At 37.3% G+C, this 25538-nt stretch overlaps 1 protein-coding gene across 10 annotated transcripts in view; it reads right to left on the bottom strand.

The window, feature by feature from the left end:
* Positions 1–25538, bottom strand: part of LOC114643144 (butyrophilin subfamily 1 member A1-like) — a 186586-nt gene that overhangs the window by 52051 nt on the left and 108997 nt on the right. For 7 of the 10 annotated variants that reach the window (XM_051922314.1, XM_051922311.1, XM_051922309.1 and 4 more), the window contains exons 6-10: positions 24225–24260; positions 19798–19824; positions 17641–17667; positions 8186–8212; positions 7066–7799 (exon numbers count right to left, since the gene is read on the bottom strand). In XM_051922314.1, the coding sequence (XP_051778274.1) occupies positions 7243–7799; positions 8186–8212; positions 17641–17667; positions 19798–19824; positions 24225–24260 (674 nt within the window). In that variant the 3' untranslated portion in view covers positions 7066–7242. Of the gene's footprint in view, positions 1–7065; positions 7800–8185; positions 8213–17640; positions 17668–19797; positions 19825–24224; positions 24261–25538 lie in introns of those variants that run through there. The other 3 variants (XM_051922315.1, XM_051922316.1, XM_051922307.1) reach the window with 2 other exon arrangements.

Here is a 25538-nt window from a genome sequence, read left to right as displayed (position 1 = left end):
TCATATTACCGTATATGGTTTGACCAATGCCCTGGCAGTATTTGTAAATTACATCTTTAGTGGTCATTTGGGACATTCAGCGTTGGTATACATTGATGACATTTTGATTTTTTCTAAGGATTTTGACTCTCATGTGGTCCATGTTAAGGAAGTTCTGCCTTGTCTTATGGTTAATAATTTGTTTGATAAACATGAGAAGTGAATTTTATAGATCTTTTTCTTGGGATATCAAATTAGTTGTTCTGGTATTCAAATGGACCCACACAAGGCTTCCACTGTTCTGAATTAGAAACTTCCAGGGAGTTTAGAGTAAGTCCAACGTTTACTGATTTCTACTGATATTTTTCTTAAAGATTTCAGTTCTTTTTGTTGCTCCTGTTACATCCCCTACAAAGAAAGATGGAAGAATTTTTTGAACACCAGATGCTTAACAGGCTTTTGATGCCATTAAGGTGAAGTTTACTTCTATCCTTACTATGCATCACCCTGACCCTGCGATACTCTTTCAGGTTGAAGGAGACGTGTCGAGTATTGGTGTAGAGGCTTTGTTATCTCAGCATTTTCCAGATTCTTATAAACTACACTCTTGCTGTTATTTCTCTAAAATGTTTTCTGTGTTATGGGGGATCATCCTTAACTTAGTCTGTCATTTAAATTGTATCTAGAACAGCGGCATCATTGTCATCACTATTGTCACTGATCACAAAAACTTAACTTATTTGAAATCTGTCAATTGTTTGATTGCTAGACAAGCACATTGGTCTTTGTTTCTCGTTTGTTTTAATTTCTTAGTCACCTATCTTCTGGTGGTCATAATATAAAGGCAGATGCATTAACTAGTAAGTTTGAGCCTGAAAATACTGATTCGGGACCTGAACTGATCATTCTGTCTTGTCCATTTTTGTGTACCCTGATTAATGAAGTTCCTGATTTTTAACTGGTCTCCTTTCCTTCAGCTTTTTCGAATACACCTCCTTGTGACACCCTGGAGGGCAAACTGTCTGTTCCTAATATGAGAACATTCCTCACCATTCTTGGGTCATTCAGGGATTTCTATGTTTCTTGATTTTTTGTGTTGCTATTTCTGGTGGCATGGGTAAAGAAAACTCTGATCTTGTTAAGGCTTGCCATACCTGTTATAGGGCTAAGTCTCAATCGACAGCTGGATTGGGGCTTTTCCAGTCCAATTGACCACCAACATATCCTTGGGAAGACATCTCTGTTGGTGTTATCACAGATCATTCACCATTTTACTGTCAACTGGTTATTCTGGTCGCTGGACTGCTGTTTGAAAAAGCCTACATTTTATACCATTGAAATCTCTCAACTGTGAAATATCCAGTTGAAATTTTTATTCATCATTATTTTAAACTTCATGGGGGCCTAAATCTATTCTTTCTGATTGGGGTCCTCTGTTTATCTCCAGATTCTGAAAGGGGTTTTGTGAAAGGGAAGGCATTAAAGTTAAATTCATTTCTGTCATCATCTGTAGTTCAACTGTTTCTCTGAGAGAGTGAATCAAGACTTGAAAAAGTTCCTGAAGCGTACTGTGAATTCTCCTCTGTTGGATTAGTTTGATATTCTGTCCTTTGTTGAGTTTTCACTTAAAGATTTATTCAAATACTCTTTCAAAATGTTTCAAGTATCAGTATGGTTTTATGCCACTGGTTTTAAGATTTAGTGTAGCCTCTTTATCGATTTCAGCTCTTTCAGATTTTTTGTTCTCTTTACAGAACAATTGGAGTAAAATACAGAAGTAGGTTTTGATAGTAGAAGCTTCTCCCAAGTCTTAAGCTACTTATAGAAGACACAGTCATCCCAAGTTTAACATTGGTCAAAAGGTGTGGCTCATAAGTCAGGACATCTGCTTGAGGCTGCCATCCCATTAACTAAGTCTGACAAACATTGGTCCCTACATTGTACTGAAACAGGTGAATTGGTTACTCAAAATGCATTTTTTGTTTTATGTTTCATGCTTTAAATCGGTGCATGTATGTCATTTTCCTGTTACTTCTAACCCTCCTCCTCCAGTTGTGCTTGTGGGCCATTAAAAATTTGAAATTAGTAAAATTTAGATTCCAGAAAAAGAATTTCAGAGTTGAATCCCTTGTGGAATAGCAAGATCTTGGTCCTGAAGATCGAGCAGGTCATGCATGCCCTTCATTATCTAACAAAGTTTCATTGCCAATTTCACTCGAAACTGAGAGGTAATTTCTGGAATGTGCACTTTAGAAGGGGGAGGATGGTGAAATTAATGCAATTTATATGTATATTTTAAGTAATTTTATTCTTGTGTACTGTGCAGAATCTGTTTTGAGTGTTTCTTGTTGTTTTAATTCATTCAGTGTTTTATTTCCCATCTCACTCTTTGTTTATGCAAAGCAGTAAGAGCTGTCATGTTACTACCATTGTCACCTTTGTTATGTCACTGGACAGGACAATAAAGTATGGCTGTGGCACCATTATACTTTATCCCTCATTTGGTTACAATTCTTTAAAACATTTATAACAATGGTTAGCTTTCAGACAAGTAGTTCCCAGTGTTTTAATTATTGAACTTCTTTCTGCCTTTGATTCTGATTCTCGTTTCTGTACTCTACGCTCATGTAGTCTTCTCCTGATTATTTTCTCCTCTCACAATAATCCTCAGACATGGCGGCCTGCAGTACTCTCACTGTCTCAAGCAATGGCTTTGTAAATTACTAATTTAATCTAATTTGCTGCTGCATACTTTGATCACAAAGTGGAAATTTTAAGTGCACACTGTTAGGTTATACTGTACAATACAGTATTGCACACACAAACTTGTGTTTTTTTGGCCATGTTGCATCTCAAGGGGGTGTTTAGAGGGTTTAGGTCTGGGAAGAAAACCGCATGCTTTAAGAGGTGGGTTGTAGATGTTGAGTATATTTCATTGCTTGTCCTCAAGTATTGTTCTGAAAAAAATACATTTTTCAGAGTAGTTTCTGGCAACAGTACTTTTTACTTTACATAAGTAAATCTGAAAACAAAAAAGAAGTATTTATACTCTAGTACATTGCTGGCACACTCTTTACCATTCATTATATTTATATTTTTCAAATTTGATGTTTTAATTTCCTCAAGTCTCTTCTTCTGAACAAATCTAATGACATCTTCTCACAATCTCACTATCAGCTGGTTTGTTCTGTGGATTTCATTGGTCCAAGAACATCTCTGGCTCAGAATTCAGTCAGAATTTAGAATGATGAAAAAAAATTACAACCTTAAGTAGAGTTTAAGGGGTGGCCAGAAATAGATGTACTATGCTACTGAACTATATCGTCAATAAAGGATACTTTTACTCAAAAGTTTTTGTAAAGCCACAGTTAGAGCTAATGTAAATACTGTATGTTAATAAAGAAATGTGATAACTAAATCAATCCTCTCATTGCAAGTTGCCTGTCCTTAAATAGAGAAAAAATTCTGTATGACTTCAATTACAGATTAGTTTACTGTTTCATATTTACCTTTGTGTGTCACTTCAGCTTTTATATTTTTTTGTATATTTTTTCATTTACATATCAGATATCCATTCCCGTCAGCAAACTGATCCTTATTATTTAGTCCAATCTATTGAAATGGCCAGAGAGTCATACTGTTGTCTCTTAATGTGCTGCCTGTACAAACAGCAGTGTGGTGGTCTGAGCAAACCTCTGTCACATGTCACACACACCACTCTGACAACATATTTAATAAACAAAATTGCCTCTTTGATGAAGTACATACAAAATTAAAAACACTCAACTTTTAAAATAGTTAACCCAATCTCAGAATGAGCCCAAAATCTATAACCTGTGTACATTTTCGAGCTTGTTTAAAAGAAATAAGAAAATACTATACTTACTGTGCCACACTTATAATAAACAAACTAAAATAAATGTTTTCTCTCAAATAAAGATTGCTGTGTACATTTTATTGTAATTTCAAAGCTGTGTATATGTTAATGTATGTGAAATTTGGTTTACATTGTAACTTTATATTACGAATAAATTTTAATGTTTGACGTATGATGTAAATATATAGCAGTATGATTGTAAATTCAATTGTTTTTTATGTTTCATCTGGCCCCGCCCAGCCTAAATGTCAAACTCCACCCATGGCTGCAGTACGTGTTACAAAATGAGGAGGGAATTTCAGTTCATTTTTGGAGTAGCACTTGACTATCAGCATTAGCCCTGCACAACACTACACTACTGCTAGTTGAGAAAACGAAATATGTGAAGTTTCAAGTTGATGATAGCAACTATGTGATTTTGATGTCCTAAATGAGTAATTATTACTATTACTGAATGTGTAGTGAGCACTGAATACCTGGCTCTCTCTTATTTAAGTCAGCATTTGGTGAGGTCTGTGTGTTAAATAAAGCACTTCACAGTTTGTTGGTCTGAAATGCAGAAGGTCGTGTTTTGCTGCATACAACTGAGCCGTTTAAACTAAGCAGTTTAAAAACAAGTTGATTTCTGTAAAAGTTAAATCAAAGCATTCTGAGTACTTCAGTACCTTTTTGTACTTATTTACTTTTCCTTAATTTTTGTTTTTGGATAAGTACTTTAACCTTAGTAATATTTTTTTTACCTTGATAGCACTTTTACTTGAATGCTGGTTTTATCAACTCTCCCCACCTCTGGCCGTTACTTGAAGTAATTGATGAACAAATTTAGTGAGCCATTGATGCAGGTCTTTTCACTGAATTAAAGGAAATTATTTTATTTTGATGAACATGAAAGACTAAAGTCAGACAGGTAAAGGTCAACAGTGTGTTTCTCCTTCTGAGGCCTCTCTTTCCAATGGTGGTCTTTGGCTCTTTTTCCTCCAAGTATTTTCAAGGCTGTTTAGTTTGCCATGTTGCTTGGAAATACAAAAGCTCAGACTGCAAACTTGCACAAATTCAGAATGAGGACCCCCAGACATCACTAGGCAGTTTTTGACAGCTTCTTCCTTTGAATTTGCACAAAATGAATTCAGTTTAATTTCCTTTAGATCTTACCAAGAGACTGCTGCATGGTGAACACAGAATTTTAAAAGAATGTCTGCCCAAGTATGTGCCCTGCAGACATCAAACTCAGTTACTAGACAAGTCTCAAGGGCACATATTCTTATGTTTGAGGCCTATGGAAGACAATAATGATAAATGATGCCAGTAGTGTGAGTAAGAATGAGCAGAGTGAGAGTGTTCTGAAGAAGGTGTCTTGGACCTTCTGGAGGAGAAGCTTTAAATATTGCTATAAAAAATATTGACCAGAAGCATAAAAAGCTTAATGGTCAATATTATTGGTATAGTGGATCAAAAATGCAACAAAAGGCCTAAGACATGGTGCGCCTCCATCGTAAGGGCCAGTTATACAGACCTCCTGCAACAGAGGGGCCAAATTGGACTTGCAAGTTAACCTACAATGCATGTCTTTGAGGGTGTGTGTGAAATCAACATGGACAATAACTAGACACAGAGTTCAAAAGTAGGACTCCAAATTGTTCAAACGGCAGAGAAAACATCTGCACATGTGCAGTCCTGTGATGGACTGGCACCTTCTTCAGAGCTGATCCTTGCCTTGGCCACAATGCTGCCCTGGTAGTCTTTGCTCTGCATGACCCTTAGTTGGGTTAAGCAGGTGCGTGAATTTCATGTGTTTGTTTGTATGTTTGTGTGTGTGCTCTGTGATTGACTGTCATTGCATTTCCCGTTGTTTCCTTCACTGTGCCAAGTATACCATGCAGCCTCCTAAAAATAGGGAAAGATGTTTAAAAAATAATGATTGGATTATTTCAGTGTCACTGTTTTTCTTTTTTGCTTCTTTTTGCTCAGATATATGCTAATAATCTTGCCCATCAAGTAGACTTCTCTGTCTCTGGATTACTGGAATACCTAAGGATCTTGGCCCCAGATTTCAGCACAGTCAGCCATTGCTCTGTGGTTTGGCCAGAGTAAGAGGAGCTTCAGAATTTGCTTTCTCGCTGTGCTGAACAGGCCTGAGATGTTTTAAAAGGCAGGTGGCTTACCTTGTGTTCCCTGCAGTGAAGTGACATTATCCATGCATTCATTGAAGAGTTCTGCACAGCTGGCATTGCTTCTTTAAGCTCACTCATATGTGCTACTATATCTTATTATTATTATTATTATCACTAAGCTGTATAAAGAAACATTGCCATATAAACTTAAACGCTACTGTAAAATATATACGTGCGTGCTAATATAAAAGCCCATGAATGCAGACAGCAGCACTGTTACGTCATGGCACACAGCTACCCAGTGGTTTGACAGAGGCCAGGCTACTGCTTACATCACGGCACATGTTCAGGAAAAAGTCCCCTAACTTTCAACAATCAACTCTTAAGCCCCTATAGTGTTCAAACTAACTAATATCATAATACATTGTGTTTTAATTTTATTGCCTAAGGTATTGATGAGCTCTAATGCTTCTAAATGCCATTTAATTGCTTATATGCTTTATACGCTAGCTTAAGAGCTTGCCCTTTACTCACACAGGCAAAGGCCTTGCATGAAGTTTGTTTGGTCTTCTATCAGTAAAAAGGCTCTGCTCCTGCATTTCTCAAAACAAAGTTTGCCTGCTTGCTTCTTCAGAGAGCCTGATGACCTTGTCTCATAGCTCGACTAACAGAAACTCAAAACAAGGCAAGTAAGAAGGACAGGCAGGCAGGAGGCCTCTCTAACAAAATAAATGGTGTCCTTTTAAAGTTGTTTCAGGCCTAAACTTTTCATAACTAAGAGCACAAAAACTAATCATGCAGCACATTGATCCTTGATCAAAATTCTCAACAGTATCAGAACCAGGAACTGAAGCCAAGCTCTTAGAGCTATAAGATATTTGGCATTAGCACCTGAGTCACATGTTCAAGGTAATTATATTGGCCTTATTGTATAAAACCTTATGTTGTATTCTATATCAAATTCTTATAATACATTAAAATATATTATTTTCATGACATTACTTTCCTCCAGATTCTGGGTTGACTGTAAGCTTTCTCCTGTCACATATCTGGTTCTCAACCACAAAAATCTAAAATTTGAACACAAAACAAATAATCAAAAGTTCATAGTGTGTATTTAATAGTGTCAGCACCAGAAATATCACAGTTAACCTTTCAAAACATCTTAACGTTTTTGTTATTTTTATGGAAAATGCTGAGAAAAATGACTAATCTACAAGAATTGTAAGTGTACAATTTGAAGCAGTTCAATTTAGAGAATAATCTCGAGCACAATTAGACAACTTCCTTATGCTGGTCAGAGTGGTTTGTTTCATCTCCAGGTTGCAGGATCTTCAGCTCCTCTCCTTCAACTCCAGGATCAAACAGCGGGTACAGTTTCCCAGTGACGCCTCCATTGAAGGTGTAGATGTGCCAGCGGTCCTCCACACTGTAAAATGAGAGGCGCCCCTCATCACAATCCAGGTACACCCCCACCTTCTGGGGTATCGCTCTCAATCGCAGTGGGGTCTCAGGGTCAGTCAGTGCAGTCAGCTCACCACTATTCAGCCTCACAATCCAGTATCCTGACTGTGGTTTCAGACTCACTCGTCCTTTTCTCTGTGCAGACTCACTGACGACACCCAACCACCAGTCAGCCCTCTCCTTCACATCCACCTCCCAGTAGTGCTGTCCTGAGGTGAAACTCTCCCTCCCCAGGACAAAGTACCAGGTGTCAAACCTGAGTGGAGTGTCAGGGACATTCTGATCTTTATGTTGATTTTGTACATGACGACCATCTGCAGACACAACAAGGATGGGGTGTGCAGTTTCAGGGTCCAGAGTCACATGAGCTGTAGAGAGATGAGAGTGGAAGGGTCAGTGTGAATTAATGGACAATCACAAGGTGATAAATCCTACAATTGACTGGGCAGATAGATACTTTTGATGGAAATCTTGCCCCATGGTCATGGGGATTTAAATTATTATTGTAATAAAGTTTGTTCAGAATTGTAACTCCTTTGAAAAACACAATTGATAGATGTTGACCCCCTGAGCTCCTTCAATATATGCTGTGTGTGGCAGTCACAGGACAAATGTACTCAATAATAAAACAGACAGAGAAGCCACACAAGATGTACTCACATATAAACTCCAGGCTTAGCTCACTTGAGTTTTTCAACTTTGATGATTATTTACAATTTTTTTGCATTTTATAACTTAAAACATAAGTACTCACCAGTTGCTTTACGAATTATCTCCCATTCTGAAAAAAATAGAAGATTAGGGGTTAGATGATAAAATGACCTACAACTGAATGCTCTCCCCAGTTTTATTTGTTTTTATTACTCTCCGTCAGGAAGTCTGAATTTTGAAAAACTGAGAACAGGAGAAAATAAAAGCACAAATTAAAAGAAAACTCAGCCATGAGTCTCACCCAAGAACTGTTTTTTCTCCAGCTCACCCTGAGACTCAATTTAAGCTTTAAAAAAGAGAAGAGATGGACATTCTAGAATGTTCCACTGATTTGATATCACAGGTTCCTGCCAAGGGTTTTCACTTTCAGGCCCAGACATCAGGCCCTTTTATTCACATGGCATGAATATGAGAGCAAAGTACCACAACTACGCCTGTCCATGGTGGCTTTTCCAAGGCAGTGACCAATCCAGCTGACAGTGCCTACCTACATGCTGACTGTCCCATAAAGTGCTTCCTCTCACCATCCACTGCTATTGTTCCTCCTTTACTCATGTCCAGACTCAAGCTCAAGCACTCCCTTTGCTCATCCCTTTGGATTTCATTACCTTTATGATCTTTGTACAAAGTTACTACATATGTTCTGAGTACTTTATGCCACTAATGCTTTCCCTAGGTACACAAACTGAACACTGCCTGTGTTATGATGGAATGAAACTGCGTTAATTTGCCTTTTGAAAAATGAGCCACTGCATATTTTCACACAAGACCAATAAACCTTCTATGTGACATAATCTGCAGTCACCTTACCTAATAAAGGTGAACAATTCAATTGCTAAAACTGTGAAATATTGCCAGGAAATACACAGTTATGTGAAGGGTTTTAACTGTGTCAGTCATCGGCTGGTCTAATTTGTTATGCCTTTTAACTAAAGTTCATGGATCTCTCTAACAAGATGTTGACAAACTGAAAAGTAAAAGGCTGACTTACTGTATCTATCTTATAATAAAGTAATACAATGAATTGCAAAGAATATATTCATGTTGATTTATAGAATTACCATGAAACTCATATTACTGTATTAAACATATGAATTCTACTTCTGTTTATTATACTTCTTTAAGTGTTTATTTTAAATCTCTTTCAATTGGTCAATTAACGCATTTATCATTAATGATTTCAATTCATCTATAAAATTTAGTTTGCAATTTTTCATCAAAAAATAAAGCAAAAAGTAATACTAATAGAATTAAAAACCACTAGACAGATTTTCATTCACTGAAAATGGCACACACTGTTATTTCTGTTATTTTTGTTATCGCGCTCCACAGTGAAGCTAATATTTTTAAAAGCAGCTCCAGAGTGAGAGAATTGGTCACCCATGGACCTCATTCAGGCCCTCAAATCCAAGCACCTCGAAAGAATCAAGCAGATAACTGCCATTTCTACATATAGCAGGGATAATACATTTTTTACCTACAGGATGTCATTTTACAATTTGTATTAATGTTTGTACGAACTGTTAAATTTTACCACAGGACTCCACAACGGAAGGGGGAATGTGAGCACCTACAAAACATTCCTGACTCCACTTACCAATTACAAGCACAATAACAGAAAGTACGTACACTGTTTTTGTCTGCCATGCCTGAGATAAATGGCTAACCCAGTACTTTACAAACTTTTCTTATGTGTGACTTGTACCCCATGGTGTTCCAAATTTCTGCTGTACACCCTTCCCATATAATAGGCTTGTGTTTATTTACATACAAATACAAATGGGAAACAACTCTGAGGCTTAGCGAAAGGTAATTCTTCTATTAGCCAGGGGTTGGCGCTGTCAACTAACACCTCTCCTTGTTTTGCTGTTGCAGAATGATTGACAGGTGCAATCCTGTGAGGTCACGTCTCCTCAGGTCTGCTGAGCCCACCTCTTCCTGTCTGACGCACTGAAAACCACCGCATCTGCCACCTTCAGTCACCTTGGTGACTCATGCTAGAGAAAGACTTCTCGTATTTATTTCATTTTGCCAACTTTAATATGCGGGGATTACTCTGGAACCCCAACTCTTTTTATTCTTGTTTTGTCCTTTATTACAAGGTTAGATAGATTTTAGAAATGGAGTAGATATTTTGATTTTACATTTAAAGATGCTCTGCAGTTAGTGACTTGCATATGACTAGTGAGTTTTACCAATTTCTTGGATGTTAGGTGAAATGTGATGCCGGTTCACTTGCATTTCTTTATGGTGTATTTGTAAACTTTCTGCCTGTCTGACTTTCCTTTTTTATTATAATGGCTTTAAAGTTACAATTTTAACGAGCTTTTTTAATGTCAGTAATGCTAATGTGGCAATGTCAGCCAATAACACAATCTGCATCTAAGCCAGCTGCTAGCTTGACAGCCAATGAAAATGAATTACTAAGCTTCACCTTTATTTCTTTTCAGTGTAAATAAAAATGGGAAAAAAGAGAAAATGAGTTTAGAGCTGTTTGTTATTCATTAAGTGTCAGCTCCTGTCTGAAGCGTTAAAATCACATCCTGGTCTGCAAAGTGTCAAGATGGGTAGGATCCTGGACAGATAATGTGTTGTTCAATGGCTACATGTCCTTTTTTTAATTACATTTGACTTATTTATATAATCACAATTTCTTTTTTGTTTTAGTGTGTGTGAACTGTTTCCCATCCTTGCTTTTTTAATTTTGTGACTTTGTGTGCACTGATAATCCTGCTTTAATGAAAGGCTGTTTTTAAGTGTCACATTTTTTGAAAGCTGCAGTTTTATCTACTTATTTTACGCAAAACATTATGTAAGTAAAGAAAATTAATAATACAAAATATAAACAAAGCACATATGGTATAAATGTAAATGCAGCGCTCAGAATATTTAAAGTATGTTTGAAATACATTTGAAGAGATAATTATTTTTAATATGAGCATTTAAAACCTTAACATTTGGTTGATTTGACAGCCCTACTGTAGATAGGTTTGTTCCAAATTTGAAATTAAAAATATAAATCAAATCAGAGCAGTACATTCACAACACACCTCAAGCCACATTACAACACCCAGTTAGGAAAGCTCTGACTGTTCTTTATTAGCCTTTTGTTTCTTTGGCTCTTCACAGCTGTGTCTAGTAAGATTTCTCTATTGTTGATACATGTTATCTTGCATTCTGGCGTTGTTTATCATAATCTTCATTTGTGTAAATAATTTGGTTATTATTTTTGCATTTGACTCAAAGCAGAAAACAAGGCGACTGTAGGATCTCCTCACACTGGACCCAGGAGGACTGATTTACATCATTGATGTTAGGTAGAATGGCCACTTGGGGCTGGGTGGTCTCGTGGCCTTGGAACCCCTGCAGATTTTGTTTTTTTCTGTCCTCCTGGCCTTCAGACCTTATTTTATTCTTTGTTACTTAGTATTGCCTAATCTTATTTTTATTTTTATATTTTTATTTTTTTTTAGAACCTTTTCTGTCTTCTTCTTGTAAAGCACTTTGAGCTATATCATTTCTATGAAAATGTGCTCTATAAATAAATGATGTTCTTGTACTCACACTGGACGCAGTTTAGAGTTACTAACTGGCATATCCTGGGTGTCTTTGGGGACATGAGAGACAACAACTGTGCATGGGATTCAAACGAAGGATGCTGGATCCATGAAGCAGCAATGCCAACCACTGTTCTCTCCATGAGTTATTTCACATGCTCAGCAATAAATTGAAATGATCTCAGAAGGAGTGATGAATATATGGGATGGAAATAATCATAACAGAAACCATTAAAAGGAAGATAATGAGTTAACCAAATATACTTTAATTTCATTTTCACATATAAGTTCATAGCTTTTGGCAAAGTTAAATAGTATGAAATGTAATTTCATAAAGGTAATGTGTAAATCTGTTTTTAAGAAATTGGCTAAAATTAACGTTTAAATATAGGTACAGATGAGAAATAATTACAAAGCACCTTCAGAAAATATGGATATCCCTGAACAAACAGAAAATGAACAACATTACATATGAGGCATTAAAATGTATGTGCTCAGCAGTTAAAGTAAAAAATAACTCCAGTAGCTGATGATCTAAACCTGTTTACACAGCTTCAAGCATATTACAGAAACCAGTAAGGAGCTCCACACCACTTAAAATGGAGAGTTTAACATCAGCAGTCAACCCAACATGCACTTCTTTGGGATGTGGGGGGACAAGTAAAATGTATGCAGATCTCACACAGACAGCGTCAAGGCTCAGATTCACACTCAGTCTACTGGAGCTACAAGACAGCAGTGCTGATCACCGTTCTGCAGGGCACCTGTAAGACTAAAATATCGACTGAAAAATATTATTAACAGGGAAACGTTCTACCACCTGAACAGTTTTTTTAGTATTTTACTTTAAGAGCAAAGAATAAAGAATATGATGAGTATATAACATGACACAACAATCTCAAACCTACTTTATCCAAAAACTCACTATTTTCAAATGGACAGATGAGAATATACATGAGGTTAACAATCTAAAACAAAGATGGAACAAAAGTACTAAAAACATATTTTTCTAATATTGAATGACATATGATAGGCATTTCCTAACACCAGTCATAAGACAGAAGAAGCTGCACTATTAATCAGCGTTAGAACATTAATCCAATACTGAATATCTAGATACGGAGTCATTAGGCACCAAAGCCATTCCCAGGGTGAACTGCCAGTTTATTTCTTGCCACTATCTCACACAGTCAGTCAGACATTCAAACCTAAAATGAATGTCTTTAGCATGAGAGAGGAATCAGGGATTCATTTAAAAGCCCAGGTGAATTACCCCCAGCTGTTTTTATTGGCATAGTAGGGAAGGTCAAGCTGGCATCCTGGCCAGGGTGGATGCTGTTTCCTTACCTGGCATGAAGGCCATTATAGCTTATGGGTGACAGTGGGAACATGTGTAACCTCAGTACTCTGGGTGGCAGCACATTTGGACACCCACAGGGCTACATGGGAGCTGTAGTTCCAATGGACAGCCCTGCTGTGATCCTTGGATGCCGCTAGAGGATGCTGATGAGGGTTTGAGACCCAGAAATGCTTGCCTGGGAGGAGTGAGGGAAGGAAGGAAGGAAAGAAGCAAGAGAAAAGTAGTAGAAAAAAATCCTGTATGATGGTGTTTCTTAAAATTAAAGGTCTCTTACACCCAGGGCTTGTGTGTTTGAGTTTGGGGCTTTGAGGCACCTCCATCAGACCACTTTGTACAGTCAGTCACATGCTAATGTTAAAGAAATGCAAAGTGAAAATTTAAACACAACATATACAGATTTAACCTTCTTTGTGTTAACCTGGAGTGCCTCTCGAGCTACAAATTCTTTGTAAATTACAGAGGCCTACTCATGTTAATTTGTTTTGATGAGACATGAAGCTTTAAGCACGAATAATACTGGGGAAAGTATTGTCATGAATTTTTTACGTGTTTTGACACTCAATAGTAACTCATCAGTATTCATGAACAAGGCAGAAGTTCAACAAAACAAAAACATAATGGCATCCATATTACTAACCGAGAATAAACTGGATATGGAAGCAGGGACATGGCGATGGGACCATGAGACGTACTGCACAGACGCGCGTCTCATAAACCGCAAGCAAAGTCTTATCCACCGCGAACGAAGGAGTCACGGCCCAAGAATGAAAGAGCACAACTAACGTGAATGAGAAATGAAGCAACAACGCGCCCATAGCTAACGACTAACGACACAGCCACACGCAAAAGAGAATTCTGCGCTGCATCCCAGAGTCAAACGTGAGAGGCTATGGAGGCCCCACAGGTCCACAAAGATAGTACGGGAGGCGCAGGCGTCACCGTCATAATGTGAGTGGCACTACTGCAGAGTGAATGCGCAGGCGTCACCGCCATATTGTGAGTGGCACTACTGCGGAGTGAAGTTAGGAATAATGTGCTGCTTGGGATTGTACAAACCGCTGAACGCTTTACACCAAATTCAAACACAATACAGCTCAACGATACAAACACGAGCCCACCTGGATAAGATCAATGAACGCAGGCGCCTACAACGCGCGTCTGAAATGCCGCGGGCAAAGCGGGCACGGCTCCAAAACGAACGAGCTCGACTAATGTATTTCAGGATACCCAACGCCGGGGGTAGGCGAGCAAAGTGAGCAGGGGGCGGAGCCCCCTTGTAAAAAAGAAAAGCTATAGAGACAGTTTTAAACAAACTGAAAATAAACCACTTATTAAATCAAGCAATAATGATGACAGTGTGAACTGGACATCAAACGCTGACGCAGATAGTGACACTGATGCATATGGCACTGTATGACCAAACTGCCATGACATACCTGGTGGTTCACCATGGCAAGAAGTCCAAATGTTTGCAATCAAATAGAAGGACAAGAAAGACATTAGCCCCCTAAGCACTGTTCACAAGGATGCAACAGTAAATGAATTAAAAATAACACAAAGGCACACCATTCATGTGCATCAAGGACTGATCTTTTATCCTTTCCTTGCAAGGTACTGTGATTCCTAAATTTCAATTCTGGGTTAAAAAAAGGCCAAAATGAAAACTTTCCCAAGAAACACATTAATCAATTATTTTGTTGCAAAATGAAGGTTATTCCATGCAGTAGATTACAAAGAAACTGAAGATTGTATACAATGGTGTTCACTAATCTCTTCAAAGTAGAGTTGTGCACAATGGGTCAAACCAGGAGAGAAAAAAGCCAGAGGCTCAAATGCACAACTGTACAGGCGTTAAAAAAACATCAGAGTATGCAGTTTGAGAAAGAAACGTCTTACATTTCCTCAGCTGGCCACTTCCTTAAATACACGTTAAATATCAGTGTTATCTGCAGGTGTGAAATGAAGGTGAAAGTTTAGAATCACCCAGAAATCTACTGTCCAATGTCTGTTTTGCACATTTTAACATTTTGTTTTTACTGTGTGACGGGCGACCTCGGCCATTACCCGGCTGGAATGCCAGAAGAATGGGAGGACTGGGGGGAGAGAGCATCTTCGAGGCAATACCTCCCCTGGGACACTAGAGGGCAGCCCTCCTGGGCGGGTGTGGCACCACCAATTCCTGCAGGGCATGCTGGGATTTGGAGTCTGGTACATCCCTGTTGGCTTCCATGGGGGCCACCAGGGGGAGCTGCAATACCCTACAGTGAACTTCCACCACACCTAGGAGTGATTCCAGGTAATACTAATGAGGCACCTGCAGCACTCCCAGGAACTGAATAAAAGGAGCCGCCTCACTCCAAGAAGAATGGAGGCAGCAAAGAAACAGAGAAAGGAAGGAGAAAGAAGAGACTGAGAGCATTGTGTGCTGGTACTTTTGTACTGTGCTCTGTAGTGGGGAGTGAAGAAAAAGCGCTGTCCCACTTAAAGAAAAACATGTGCTGGACATTATTGGTGTCTGCCTGTCTGTGTTGGGTAGTGTGGCTGGTACGCCCCCCTGATGGTCCACAACTGTTTATGATTTGTGAAGCACTTTGCACTATATGGCTGTATAAATATAGAAATGCATGCTGTTGTTGTATATTTTATATTATATTTATATTTTATATATTTATATTGTATTTTATATTATATTTATATTTTATATATTTATATTGTGAATTTCCCATCGGGATTAATAAAGTATCTATCTATCTATCTATCTATCTATCTATCTACTGGCAAGACATGTGCAAAATTATGTTTTATCAACTGTTCTAAGAATGACAGACTAAAATCTATTCAAAGACCCTTGTAATGAGCATACAGATGACCCTTTTGCACTGAGTATCTATTTCTGCTTAATTCTCATGCTTAAATGGTTCTGCAACTTTACAAATTTATAGTACTTGTTCTCTTTCAACTAGTATCTGTTGTTAACAAGCTCAGTCTAATATCATGGGATTTCCTTGAAGCAAAACTGCTCAATGAACAGCTTTACACCTATCACTGTCAATGTGGCAATGTAGTTGTTAAGGTACAAGGTGGTGCTGATAATAAAGAACATACGCAACATAAATTGTAAAATAAGATGAAAGGAATTTCTCTGATAACCAAAAAAGTAAGAGTTTTCAAAACACATATTAAAAAAATGTTAACAATCCATTACCAGGAGGTCCTAGTCCTTAACATAAAACTTGCAGTTGATTCAAAACTGTACTAGTGAAATATTCTGCTCCCTCAACCTCAATTAGGGCTGAAAAATCCTTGTTGTTTATACACACACATACTTCCAAACAGCAATCAAAAGATTTTTAATTATTGTACATGGCCACTCTAACTCTTAACACAGACTGGAAATTTTGCTTAGTTTCAAGATTAGGACAAATGCTACTCCTTTGCTCAGTGACCCCACAATAAAAGTTAATAATTCTTCTCAAAACGTTGCTTGTGAATTGCAATACCTAATTTAGTTTTTCCTGCTGTTGTAAGAGAGAAAATGTATTTTTCAACGTATAAATGTTTAACACACTGGGGCAAAAATAAATAATATTGCAGTGCAATGGTGTGTGACCACATTGACCTGAGAGAAAGAGATGCTGTCAAATGGGACAAGCCACCCTTAGAAGCCAAGCGGAGGGTTTATGTGTGTGTGTGTGTGTGTCGGAATGTTTTGTGAAAAAGAGAGAGACAGAGATGATGAAGCTCTTAAAGAGCACAGCTTACAAGACCTGCTCTATTTCTTATATCTGTTGGCCTGGGTACTTGGCCATTGTTATTCTTAGGAAGTGTCCTGGCTTGCTCACACTCACGCAGATGGGAAAGGTGAGTGCAGCTGCTGTTACCTTTGACCCCAACTGAATGGTGTGAGGCAGAGCTGGAGACATGAATGTGTAGACAGGAGACATGGCATAAAACAAAATATCATTGGAGCCACATGGATGGAGTCATGGAAAACTGGAGCTGAGGATGGAGACAGCCTTCACTAAACATCTAATGAGGTGTTTATTGTCATATAAGCAAGCAGCAAAGAAATAATACATCAAGTGATCTCCTGAGTCACATGACTGGCAATGGATCTGCCAACCAGAAACAATAAAATCAACACATACAAAAGTGCTGGGGCACACCATACAAATGACAGCGTGAAACTGCACTGTGGTGACGTCATGAAAATCATAATAAAATATATTTTAATACCTCAGAAAATCCAAATATGTATAAAAATAAATATACAAACAGAATCTACACATTCCAAAAATCATGAGAAGCATCGCCAAAAAGATTACAAATCTCAGAATGATATATTGTTTGGATACACAGGCAAATATGGCTTTAATTAAGCTATGATGAGTTGAATGGACATTTTTTTAAGTGTTTATTGTGTTCTTATAAACTGACCATCACAAGCACAAGATAATGTGATATGAGAGTAGACAGAGTCTACCCTTACCTCTGACGCTACATTTAACAACAGTCTCTGGTTGGTCATGAAAAAATACTGGACAGACATGACGGGCCATGACGTGACACACATGAACACACCTGATTTGAAGATGTAGCCAGTAGACTCTGGAGGGAGAAACAAAAAGAGAAACTAATTAACAGAGAGGAAACATTAAACTGGTAAAAAGTACTTCGATCAGAACTCTTGGAATCTCAATTTTAGTTATGCACTTAAAATGCATGCTATACATTTTTTATTACAAATAACTAACACATGGATTACTGAAGCCAGACAGTCAGTCATTTTCCAACTCGCTATATCCTAACACAGGGTCACAGGGGTCTTCTGGAGCCAACAGGGCACAAGGCAGGAACAAATTCCGGGCAGGGCGCACACACACACACACACCTACACTAGGAACAATTTAGGATCGCCAATGCATCTAACCTGCATGTCTTTGGACTGTGGGAGGAAACTCACGCAGACACGGGGAGAACATGCAAACTCCACACAGGGAGGACCCGGGAAGCGAACCCAGGTCTCCTTACTGTGAGGCAGCAGCGCTACCACTGCGCCACCGTGCCGATTTAAAACTTGCTGATGAAGTTAGAATTATGATGAGTACATATAACAGATGAGGACATACATTACCATCATGGTGCCAGTGAATAAGAACATACCAAACAGAAACAATTTATGTTAGTGAAATGTTTTCTAGTATTTTTAGTCCAATAAAATATTCTCAGACAAACGTAATCCAATTCAGGCTATTGTATTATATTGCGATATGCAAAATTGTGAAGGACAAAAACAAAATCATATGGCACATTTCCTAAAACAACTATCAATAAGCTTTATGTAACACCCCAGCTCATATGAGTTCATGTCTCTAACTTTACTGCTAGACAGACAAATATCTCAAATTTTAGAACAGTAAAATGCATCCATGCAAAGTGTGAAGGGCTTAGACATTTGAATGACAATATAAAACCAAGATTCTTCAGTGCTGGAAGAATTAACAGTCTAACATCACACACAACAAAACTAACCATTCTGGTAAGAAAAATAAAAAATCCACACTTACAGAAGACTGAAAAGTTCTGATCTCATTTTATTAGCAGTGAAAGAAACATTAAAAACATCAGTAATTCTACTGAGATGAGTATTACATAGTGTGAAAGTGGGACAGGTAACAATAGATATGCTACCCATGTAAATGTCCGCCTGGCCACTGCTGTTACTGGAGTTAGACTGACAGGACTGACAGTGGTATGGGGAGCCTGCAGGGAATCAAAGTGCCACTAGGAGGAGCTCCACTGGGGTGCCTGCAGACCTTTAAGTTCTGGCCATTTAACTCAGAAGCTCTTGTACAGGCGTACCCTAAAGGGTTTCCAGATCCATGTTTAAGAAACCCCAGCATTCAGCATATGGTGTTGGGGGGGGGGGGTCATTGCTAAATGCTCAGGTAAAGAGGCTAGAGGTGAGCTAAGCAAGGAATAAGAGGTAAGAATCCTTAGGTTCTTGTTATTTTTAATCCCTATATGTTTATTGGATATTTGGTTTGGTTGTTCACCTGCTTTATTAATAAAACCCTTTTCTTTTGATACTTTTCTTCTTCTGGACATTATTTGCATTTGAGGATGATGCACAAGAGTCTCCTTCAGTTTATAACAGAAGGCATACGTTACACATTACTGATGTGAAATGCAAGTGTTTGCTATAACATTTGGTGATGTAGTTGTGTATTTATGTTTTCTAACTTACAGGTATGAAGCTGCTATTCCAAAACACACTGGGAGATTTTATATTGTGCTACTTTCCTTGAAGAATATGAGATTTTTTAATATAATTGTCTGCACTTGCTTATTCTGATACAGGATCAGGAGGAGCCCCAGTTAAATTGATAAGACATGGATATATCTGTCCGACTGCCAAAGTGCACATTCTGTAAGAATCAGAAGATTTGCTAGAGGTGCTGATTAATCTCTCATTTAGAGAGATAACAAGCAAATCGACCGCACTTTTCAAAGATGAGACTAAATTTATTTAAACAGGGTGGTGTTAAAAGTTGTCAAAAAACAAATGAGTAATGTTCTAAATAATTAGATAGATAGATAGATAGATAGATACTTTATTAATCCCAATGGGAAATTAATTAAAAAAATTAATTAAAAGTGTATAATAAAAAGAGTTTAGCTGTCATGCAGGCACCTCATGACACTCGATATAATTTATTATAAAGAGTTCTTTCTTACTTATTTCTTTCCGTAGTTCATCATTCTCTGCAAAAAGAAAAAAAAATGAGTGTGAAAAATGACACAATGAGACCCACTTCTGTCCACCAGTTACTATTAGAAACTGTTAAAAACCCCGAGTGTGTTCACTCCTTTACTGAGCTTATATCTGTTTTCAGTTTCTCTGTTACTGGTGTTGATTTCTGTGACTCTTTACAGTTTATACATTTAACATTTGTCCTGTCAGGGCAGTCTCACTTAATTTGTGAACAAGTTTTTCTTCTTTTTTCCTGTTGAAGCATAGTAACTCCCTACTATATAATATGAAAGTAATGAAATATGTTTTTTAAATGCCACTACAATTTTTCTCTTGCGATTCCCTTCAAGTTCATATGTAGAGGACAGACTGTTTTTTATTGGATCAGTTATTTAAAATTTATGTCAAGACCACACTATATTAAAAAGGTTTTTAATCTGTCTCTTCAAATGCTCATTAATCTCACATATAGAAGTTACTTAGCAGAAGGAATGCTCAATACACATAAATACTAAACTACAATATCCTGTACGGTCCTCCTTACTGCGGCTGTCATAGTGCCATATAACACCCTCACCAAATGTTCCCCATTGCTTCTAAACTTGTTCTTTCATTTTTTCACTGCCACAGACTTTCTCCAAATGCAAGCTTATCTCTCTTTGCAATGTGATAACCATTTATATATTTTCTTGGGGACTCTGATGATAGGATTCACTATGGAAGTACTTAGTGAGGCTGCCACTGCCTGCTGTCGATTCCTCTTGTTAGTCCCAGCTCTGTTGCATCTATAAAAATAAAAATATCTATCTATCTATCTATCACTACTCTGCATTTGGGTACTTGAAGTGCACTCATTATAAATGCACAGTCATTCAAACTGAGGGATCCAGCCGTTACATAATTAAAGTTGAGGTCACCTTGGTGTTGGAGGAGCCATTCCCACATAAAGTGCTATCCCTGGTAAGTGGGGCCGCAGCACTTTGGGGAAACACTAAGAAGACTGCTGTTCTAACTCATATTTAAAAGAACAAATTTCAAGCCTCTATAAGTTTTGTTTAACATGATTTGGCTAAAAACCTGTATCCTTTCACTTAAAAACCAAATCTCTAATTTTTGTCTGAATTAAACTGAACCTAAAAAAAGTATTATCACATTTAATAGAACAGAAACTAAGTTTTTGATTTATGACTGAACATTTTTTAAATAATTAACAAACTGAAAATGGCATGGACAAAAATATTGGTAACCTAAATGTAATATTTTGTAGCACAGCCTTTGGAGAAAATAACTACCATCAAGTGCTTTCTGTAGCTCTTAGCGAGATTTTTACATTACTTGACTGGTTGTTTGGCTCACATTTCTTCAGTAGTCCCAGGTTAACTGGATGTCTTATCCCAACTGCAGTGTTTAGCTCACTCCATAGATCTCAATGTGAGTCAGAAAGGACTCATAACAAGAAGGGTCCAATATTTTCATTTCCTCCATTACTGGGTGCTTTCTGAGTTATATTTTGGGTTGTTGTCCATTTGGAGCACCCATGCCCTGCAATCGAGACACAGCTATCTGACACTGGACTGTATGTTTCACCCCAAAATGCCCCAATAGTTTTCTGACTTTATTGTGCTCTTCACATATTCAAACAGATATTAAAGCAACCTCAGAACAATACTGAGCCTGTTTCATGTCTCTAAGTGGGGATGCTGTTTTCTTTCAAAGCTTCTTTTTTACTGTGAATACAGAATTGTTGTGATTTATCAAAAATCTCTTTATGTTTTGTCTGTCCAAAGTACATTCAATTAAAATAAGAAGTTTAACAAACAAGAGGAGAACGTTAAGTCCAACGAGCTTGTTTGTTTAGCTAATCTCATCCTGAGTCTTCTTAAAGGTTGTCAAGGCTTCTTCTTCAACAGCATGCCTTGGTAGGTTATTCTGTCCTAAATTCACTTCCCCTTAATTTACACCGGTGTCTTTAAGTATGTGGTTCACAGTTAAGTTGAAAGAATTCTGCTGGATCTAATTTGTCAATGCCTTAAAGAATTTTGAAAATCCGGATTAGGTCCCCACGTACTCTGCTCTGCTCGAGATTAAACAGATTTAATTCTGGTATACACCTTGTTGCTTTCTTCTGCACAGCTTCAAGTGCTGCTATGTCTGTTTTTTGCAGATGGGGTCTCAGTAATGTATTATATAATCTAACCATAATGCCTCTTGATTTATATTCAACATTTTATTTACCTTTTTACCTGAACATTGATTAGACAATTAAAACATTATGTCAAGTTAAACTCATAAATGCTTTTCAGAAGTTATTTCCTGTAGGACAGTGATTCCCATATTGAATTTATAATTGAAGTTCCTTTTGTCAATGTGTAGCACTTTGCACTTTTCAATATTAAAGTAAACTTTCCAAACATTCTCCCAATTCTGAAGATTGTCCAGGTCATTTTTAATTCTTTTTTGCTGCCTCCTCAGTATCTGCCATTCATCCAACTTTGACTTTCACAAGTTTACTAACTATATCAGAATATATTTCATTAATGTATATCAGAAATAAAGACCCCTTGAGGGACTACTCTGATGACCCCATTCTCCTCTCATCTGTACTCTGTTTTCTCTTGGTTTAATAACTTGTAATCCATCTTTATAGGTTACCTCTGATGCTTACAGCATACTGGATATAAGTAGTGGGAAAGCTCAGGATATCAGATATCGTCGACCATTAGGAGCCTCCTCTATGATATCAAAGGGTATCTTTAATGCGGATTGGTGAATGACACTTAAAACTAATCTGGCTTGGGCTTTGAATGAGTGGACACAATCTTAACAGGGATGTGATGAAGGAGAAACTGCTTTTATTTCAATGATTTCTCTCATCCTGTCAAGCTACCTCATCTATTTCAAATGACTGCTGTTTCCTGTCAGTTGATATTTTAAGGCCCAACATCTCCAGTCAAAATTTTTCCTTTACTGGAAATTGCATTTCTTTTTTTCAGTCAACTGTAAAGTAAAATTTACTGCGACATTTACAAACAGAACTGGGCAATGCCAGAAAACAATTCTATACTTTATTAAAAAAATTATGCATCCTCATTATGAATTTAATGGCTTCCTTTTATATAGCATATTTTACACTAACTAAAAACACCCTAAAAAGAATGTTTTCATTCAGCAATTTGGGAATGCCTATACATTAAGTAAGGATTAAAATAAAAAAAAGAAACTGACTAGCTTGGTGCAATTACCTTCTGCAGCTTTTTGTTGCATTTTAAAAACAAAATGGGCTAAATCTTAGCTATTTTTTCAAATTACCTGCCCTAAAAATGAACACATATGGCTGAGTTCCTTAAGAATTCAGTTTTGGAAAAGAATAAACAGTTCTGATGGGAAATTTCAGTATTAAAATATTCCTGATAACTCTGCTGATGATGATAACTCACTTCCATGCTTGGTAAGTGAAACCGAAATATCTGAAAGCTTAGTCAAACATGAATTAATTTATGATTAAATTATCTGTTATAATGGAGACCTGCAGAGATGACAGAAGGCCAAATGCTGCTCTGCAAGTTGCCTCAGAACTGTCACATACAGGGGTCCACACAATATGGCGCCTTGCTACAGGATGTTTCAAATGAAGGGTGCTGGTCATTTATGACAGTGCTATGTAATTTTCTTCCTTGAAAATATAAAACGGACAGTGAAAAATGATGGAAATGTCCTGTTGTAGAACACACATAATATACAGTATTTTTTCATGAACATTAATTTGAACAAATATATATATATATGTAAAAATTGAATGTTAATAATAAAAAAAGAAAAGATGTGAATGAGAATGTACAAAACTGTAAACACAGTTAACAAAGATAACTTGAATGAATCAAACACAAGCTGCCCTGTAAGTGTTTAAAACTTTATGAGCAGCTTCCCATGTTGGGGTGGCACTGTGCTATTTAGCTACTAATGAAGCTCGATTTGAAGTGTTGCTAAGTTTTTCTTTTCAGAAGGAATCAAGAAAATCCTGACAATCCAGCTTATCACTCCTCCTTTTACCGAATGCAACAACTTTAAGGGTAATCAGTTTTGTTAGCAGATAATTTGTAATGTGGCTTGGGGTTAGAATGTGTGGTCACGATCTTAACAGGGATGTGATAAAAGAGAATTTGCTTTTATTTCAATGATTTCTTTTTATCTCCCCACCTTTCACTTTCTGAGTAGGGCAATGCCGGAAAGCAGAGCTAGATTTTTACTAATATTATATTTAGGTTTTATGCATTGAGAATATATTTATATAAAGTAACATTCATTATCATTTTTGACAAGATCAGCTGTGATCATTGATCTGACTTTTATACACAGACAGTGTCCCACAAACTCATATCAGGGCAGCCTGGGTGTTTTTACCTGAACTTACCTGATTCAAGACGTTGCTTCTCAGATTCTGTTTTTACTGTAAAAAAAGGAATGACAAAATTTAAAAGCTAAGTCCAAAAAAAAGAAGATATATTCCAATATAAATAACATTAGTATACTAATCACACTTTATTCTTTTTTTTATCTATTGCTATTAATTAACAACAAATTAGACACTATTTGTGAATTTAGATGCTGTTGCCAGAGCTCTGAGGTAGAACAAATCAAGTGAATATTCCAGTGGTGATGATGGAAGATGCAATAATTCCTAATGCAGTTTAGCAGGTTAAGTGACTGAATGTGTCAAATCCAGTTAGATTAGACTGCAGTTAGATTTTGCTGCTTACTTCGCAATGCCTGCTGGTATCTGATTTCTACTTTACCCATTGACTCTGCGACAGCTTCCATGAACAGCGGGCGATTTACAATGAGACAGTCTTGTGGCAGAGAACTTGAAAACTCTGTGTGCCTTCTCCCAGAACTACATATGTGTTTTCACTACAATGGGTGACTAGCCAGATATGAAACACTTAGTATACTGAGTGAATTATCGGATGTTGAATTTATGACTGGCACACTTTACCTTAAACTTCAAGGGAGGAAGAAACACCTAGGAACAAGTATGTGTCCAATGTAAGTTCTCAAAGAAAGAAAACAAAATCATGGCACCATGTAGACCTAAGAAAGATCACTTTGCTAAACTGAGATCAGTGTGATGGCCGGAAGTGATGAAGGATTACAGTGACGAAGTGGTCCTGGAAGTGTTGGAGGAGTTTAGGGTGAGTTTGAAATGAGATTCCATGATGTAATGGAGTACAAAAATATTTCAGTGTTATTCATAATCCCTTTCATGTGAAAGCAGACAACATACAGCATCACGACAGTCAAGCTGATGCATCCACACTTCTACTTATATGACCAGTTAGACGTATTTGAGTTGTAAGTGGATTTGGCTGATACTTGAGCATATTAAATTGTGCTCGAGTAAACATATTTAGACCAAATCTTGTGCCATGTGGGAGAACAATAGCTGACACATCTGTTAAATGTCATTTATGTTAATTTGTACAGCATAGCACTCCATTTTGTTGTATCCTACTAATGCAGCTACATGAAAAAGAAAATATAAGGAGACAATGACCACTGCTATACCGACAAAAAGAAAATAGGAAGATATGGAACTACAAGTGGAAAAAACATATTCAGGGACTAAATAATAAATCATGGAAAACAGACAAGTAATTAAACTTCACTCAATTATGTTGACATCATTTGTAAGCTGTTTTGGATAAATGTAACTGCTAAAATACTAAAA

Source organism: Erpetoichthys calabaricus, chromosome 2, assembly GCF_900747795.2.
Source record: "Erpetoichthys calabaricus chromosome 2, fErpCal1.3, whole genome shotgun sequence".
Lineage (NCBI taxonomy): Eukaryota > Metazoa > Chordata > Cladistia > Polypteriformes > Polypteridae > Erpetoichthys > Erpetoichthys calabaricus.
Note: the sequence above shows the minus strand (reverse complement) of the source record. Positions and strands in the feature narration are given on the sequence as shown.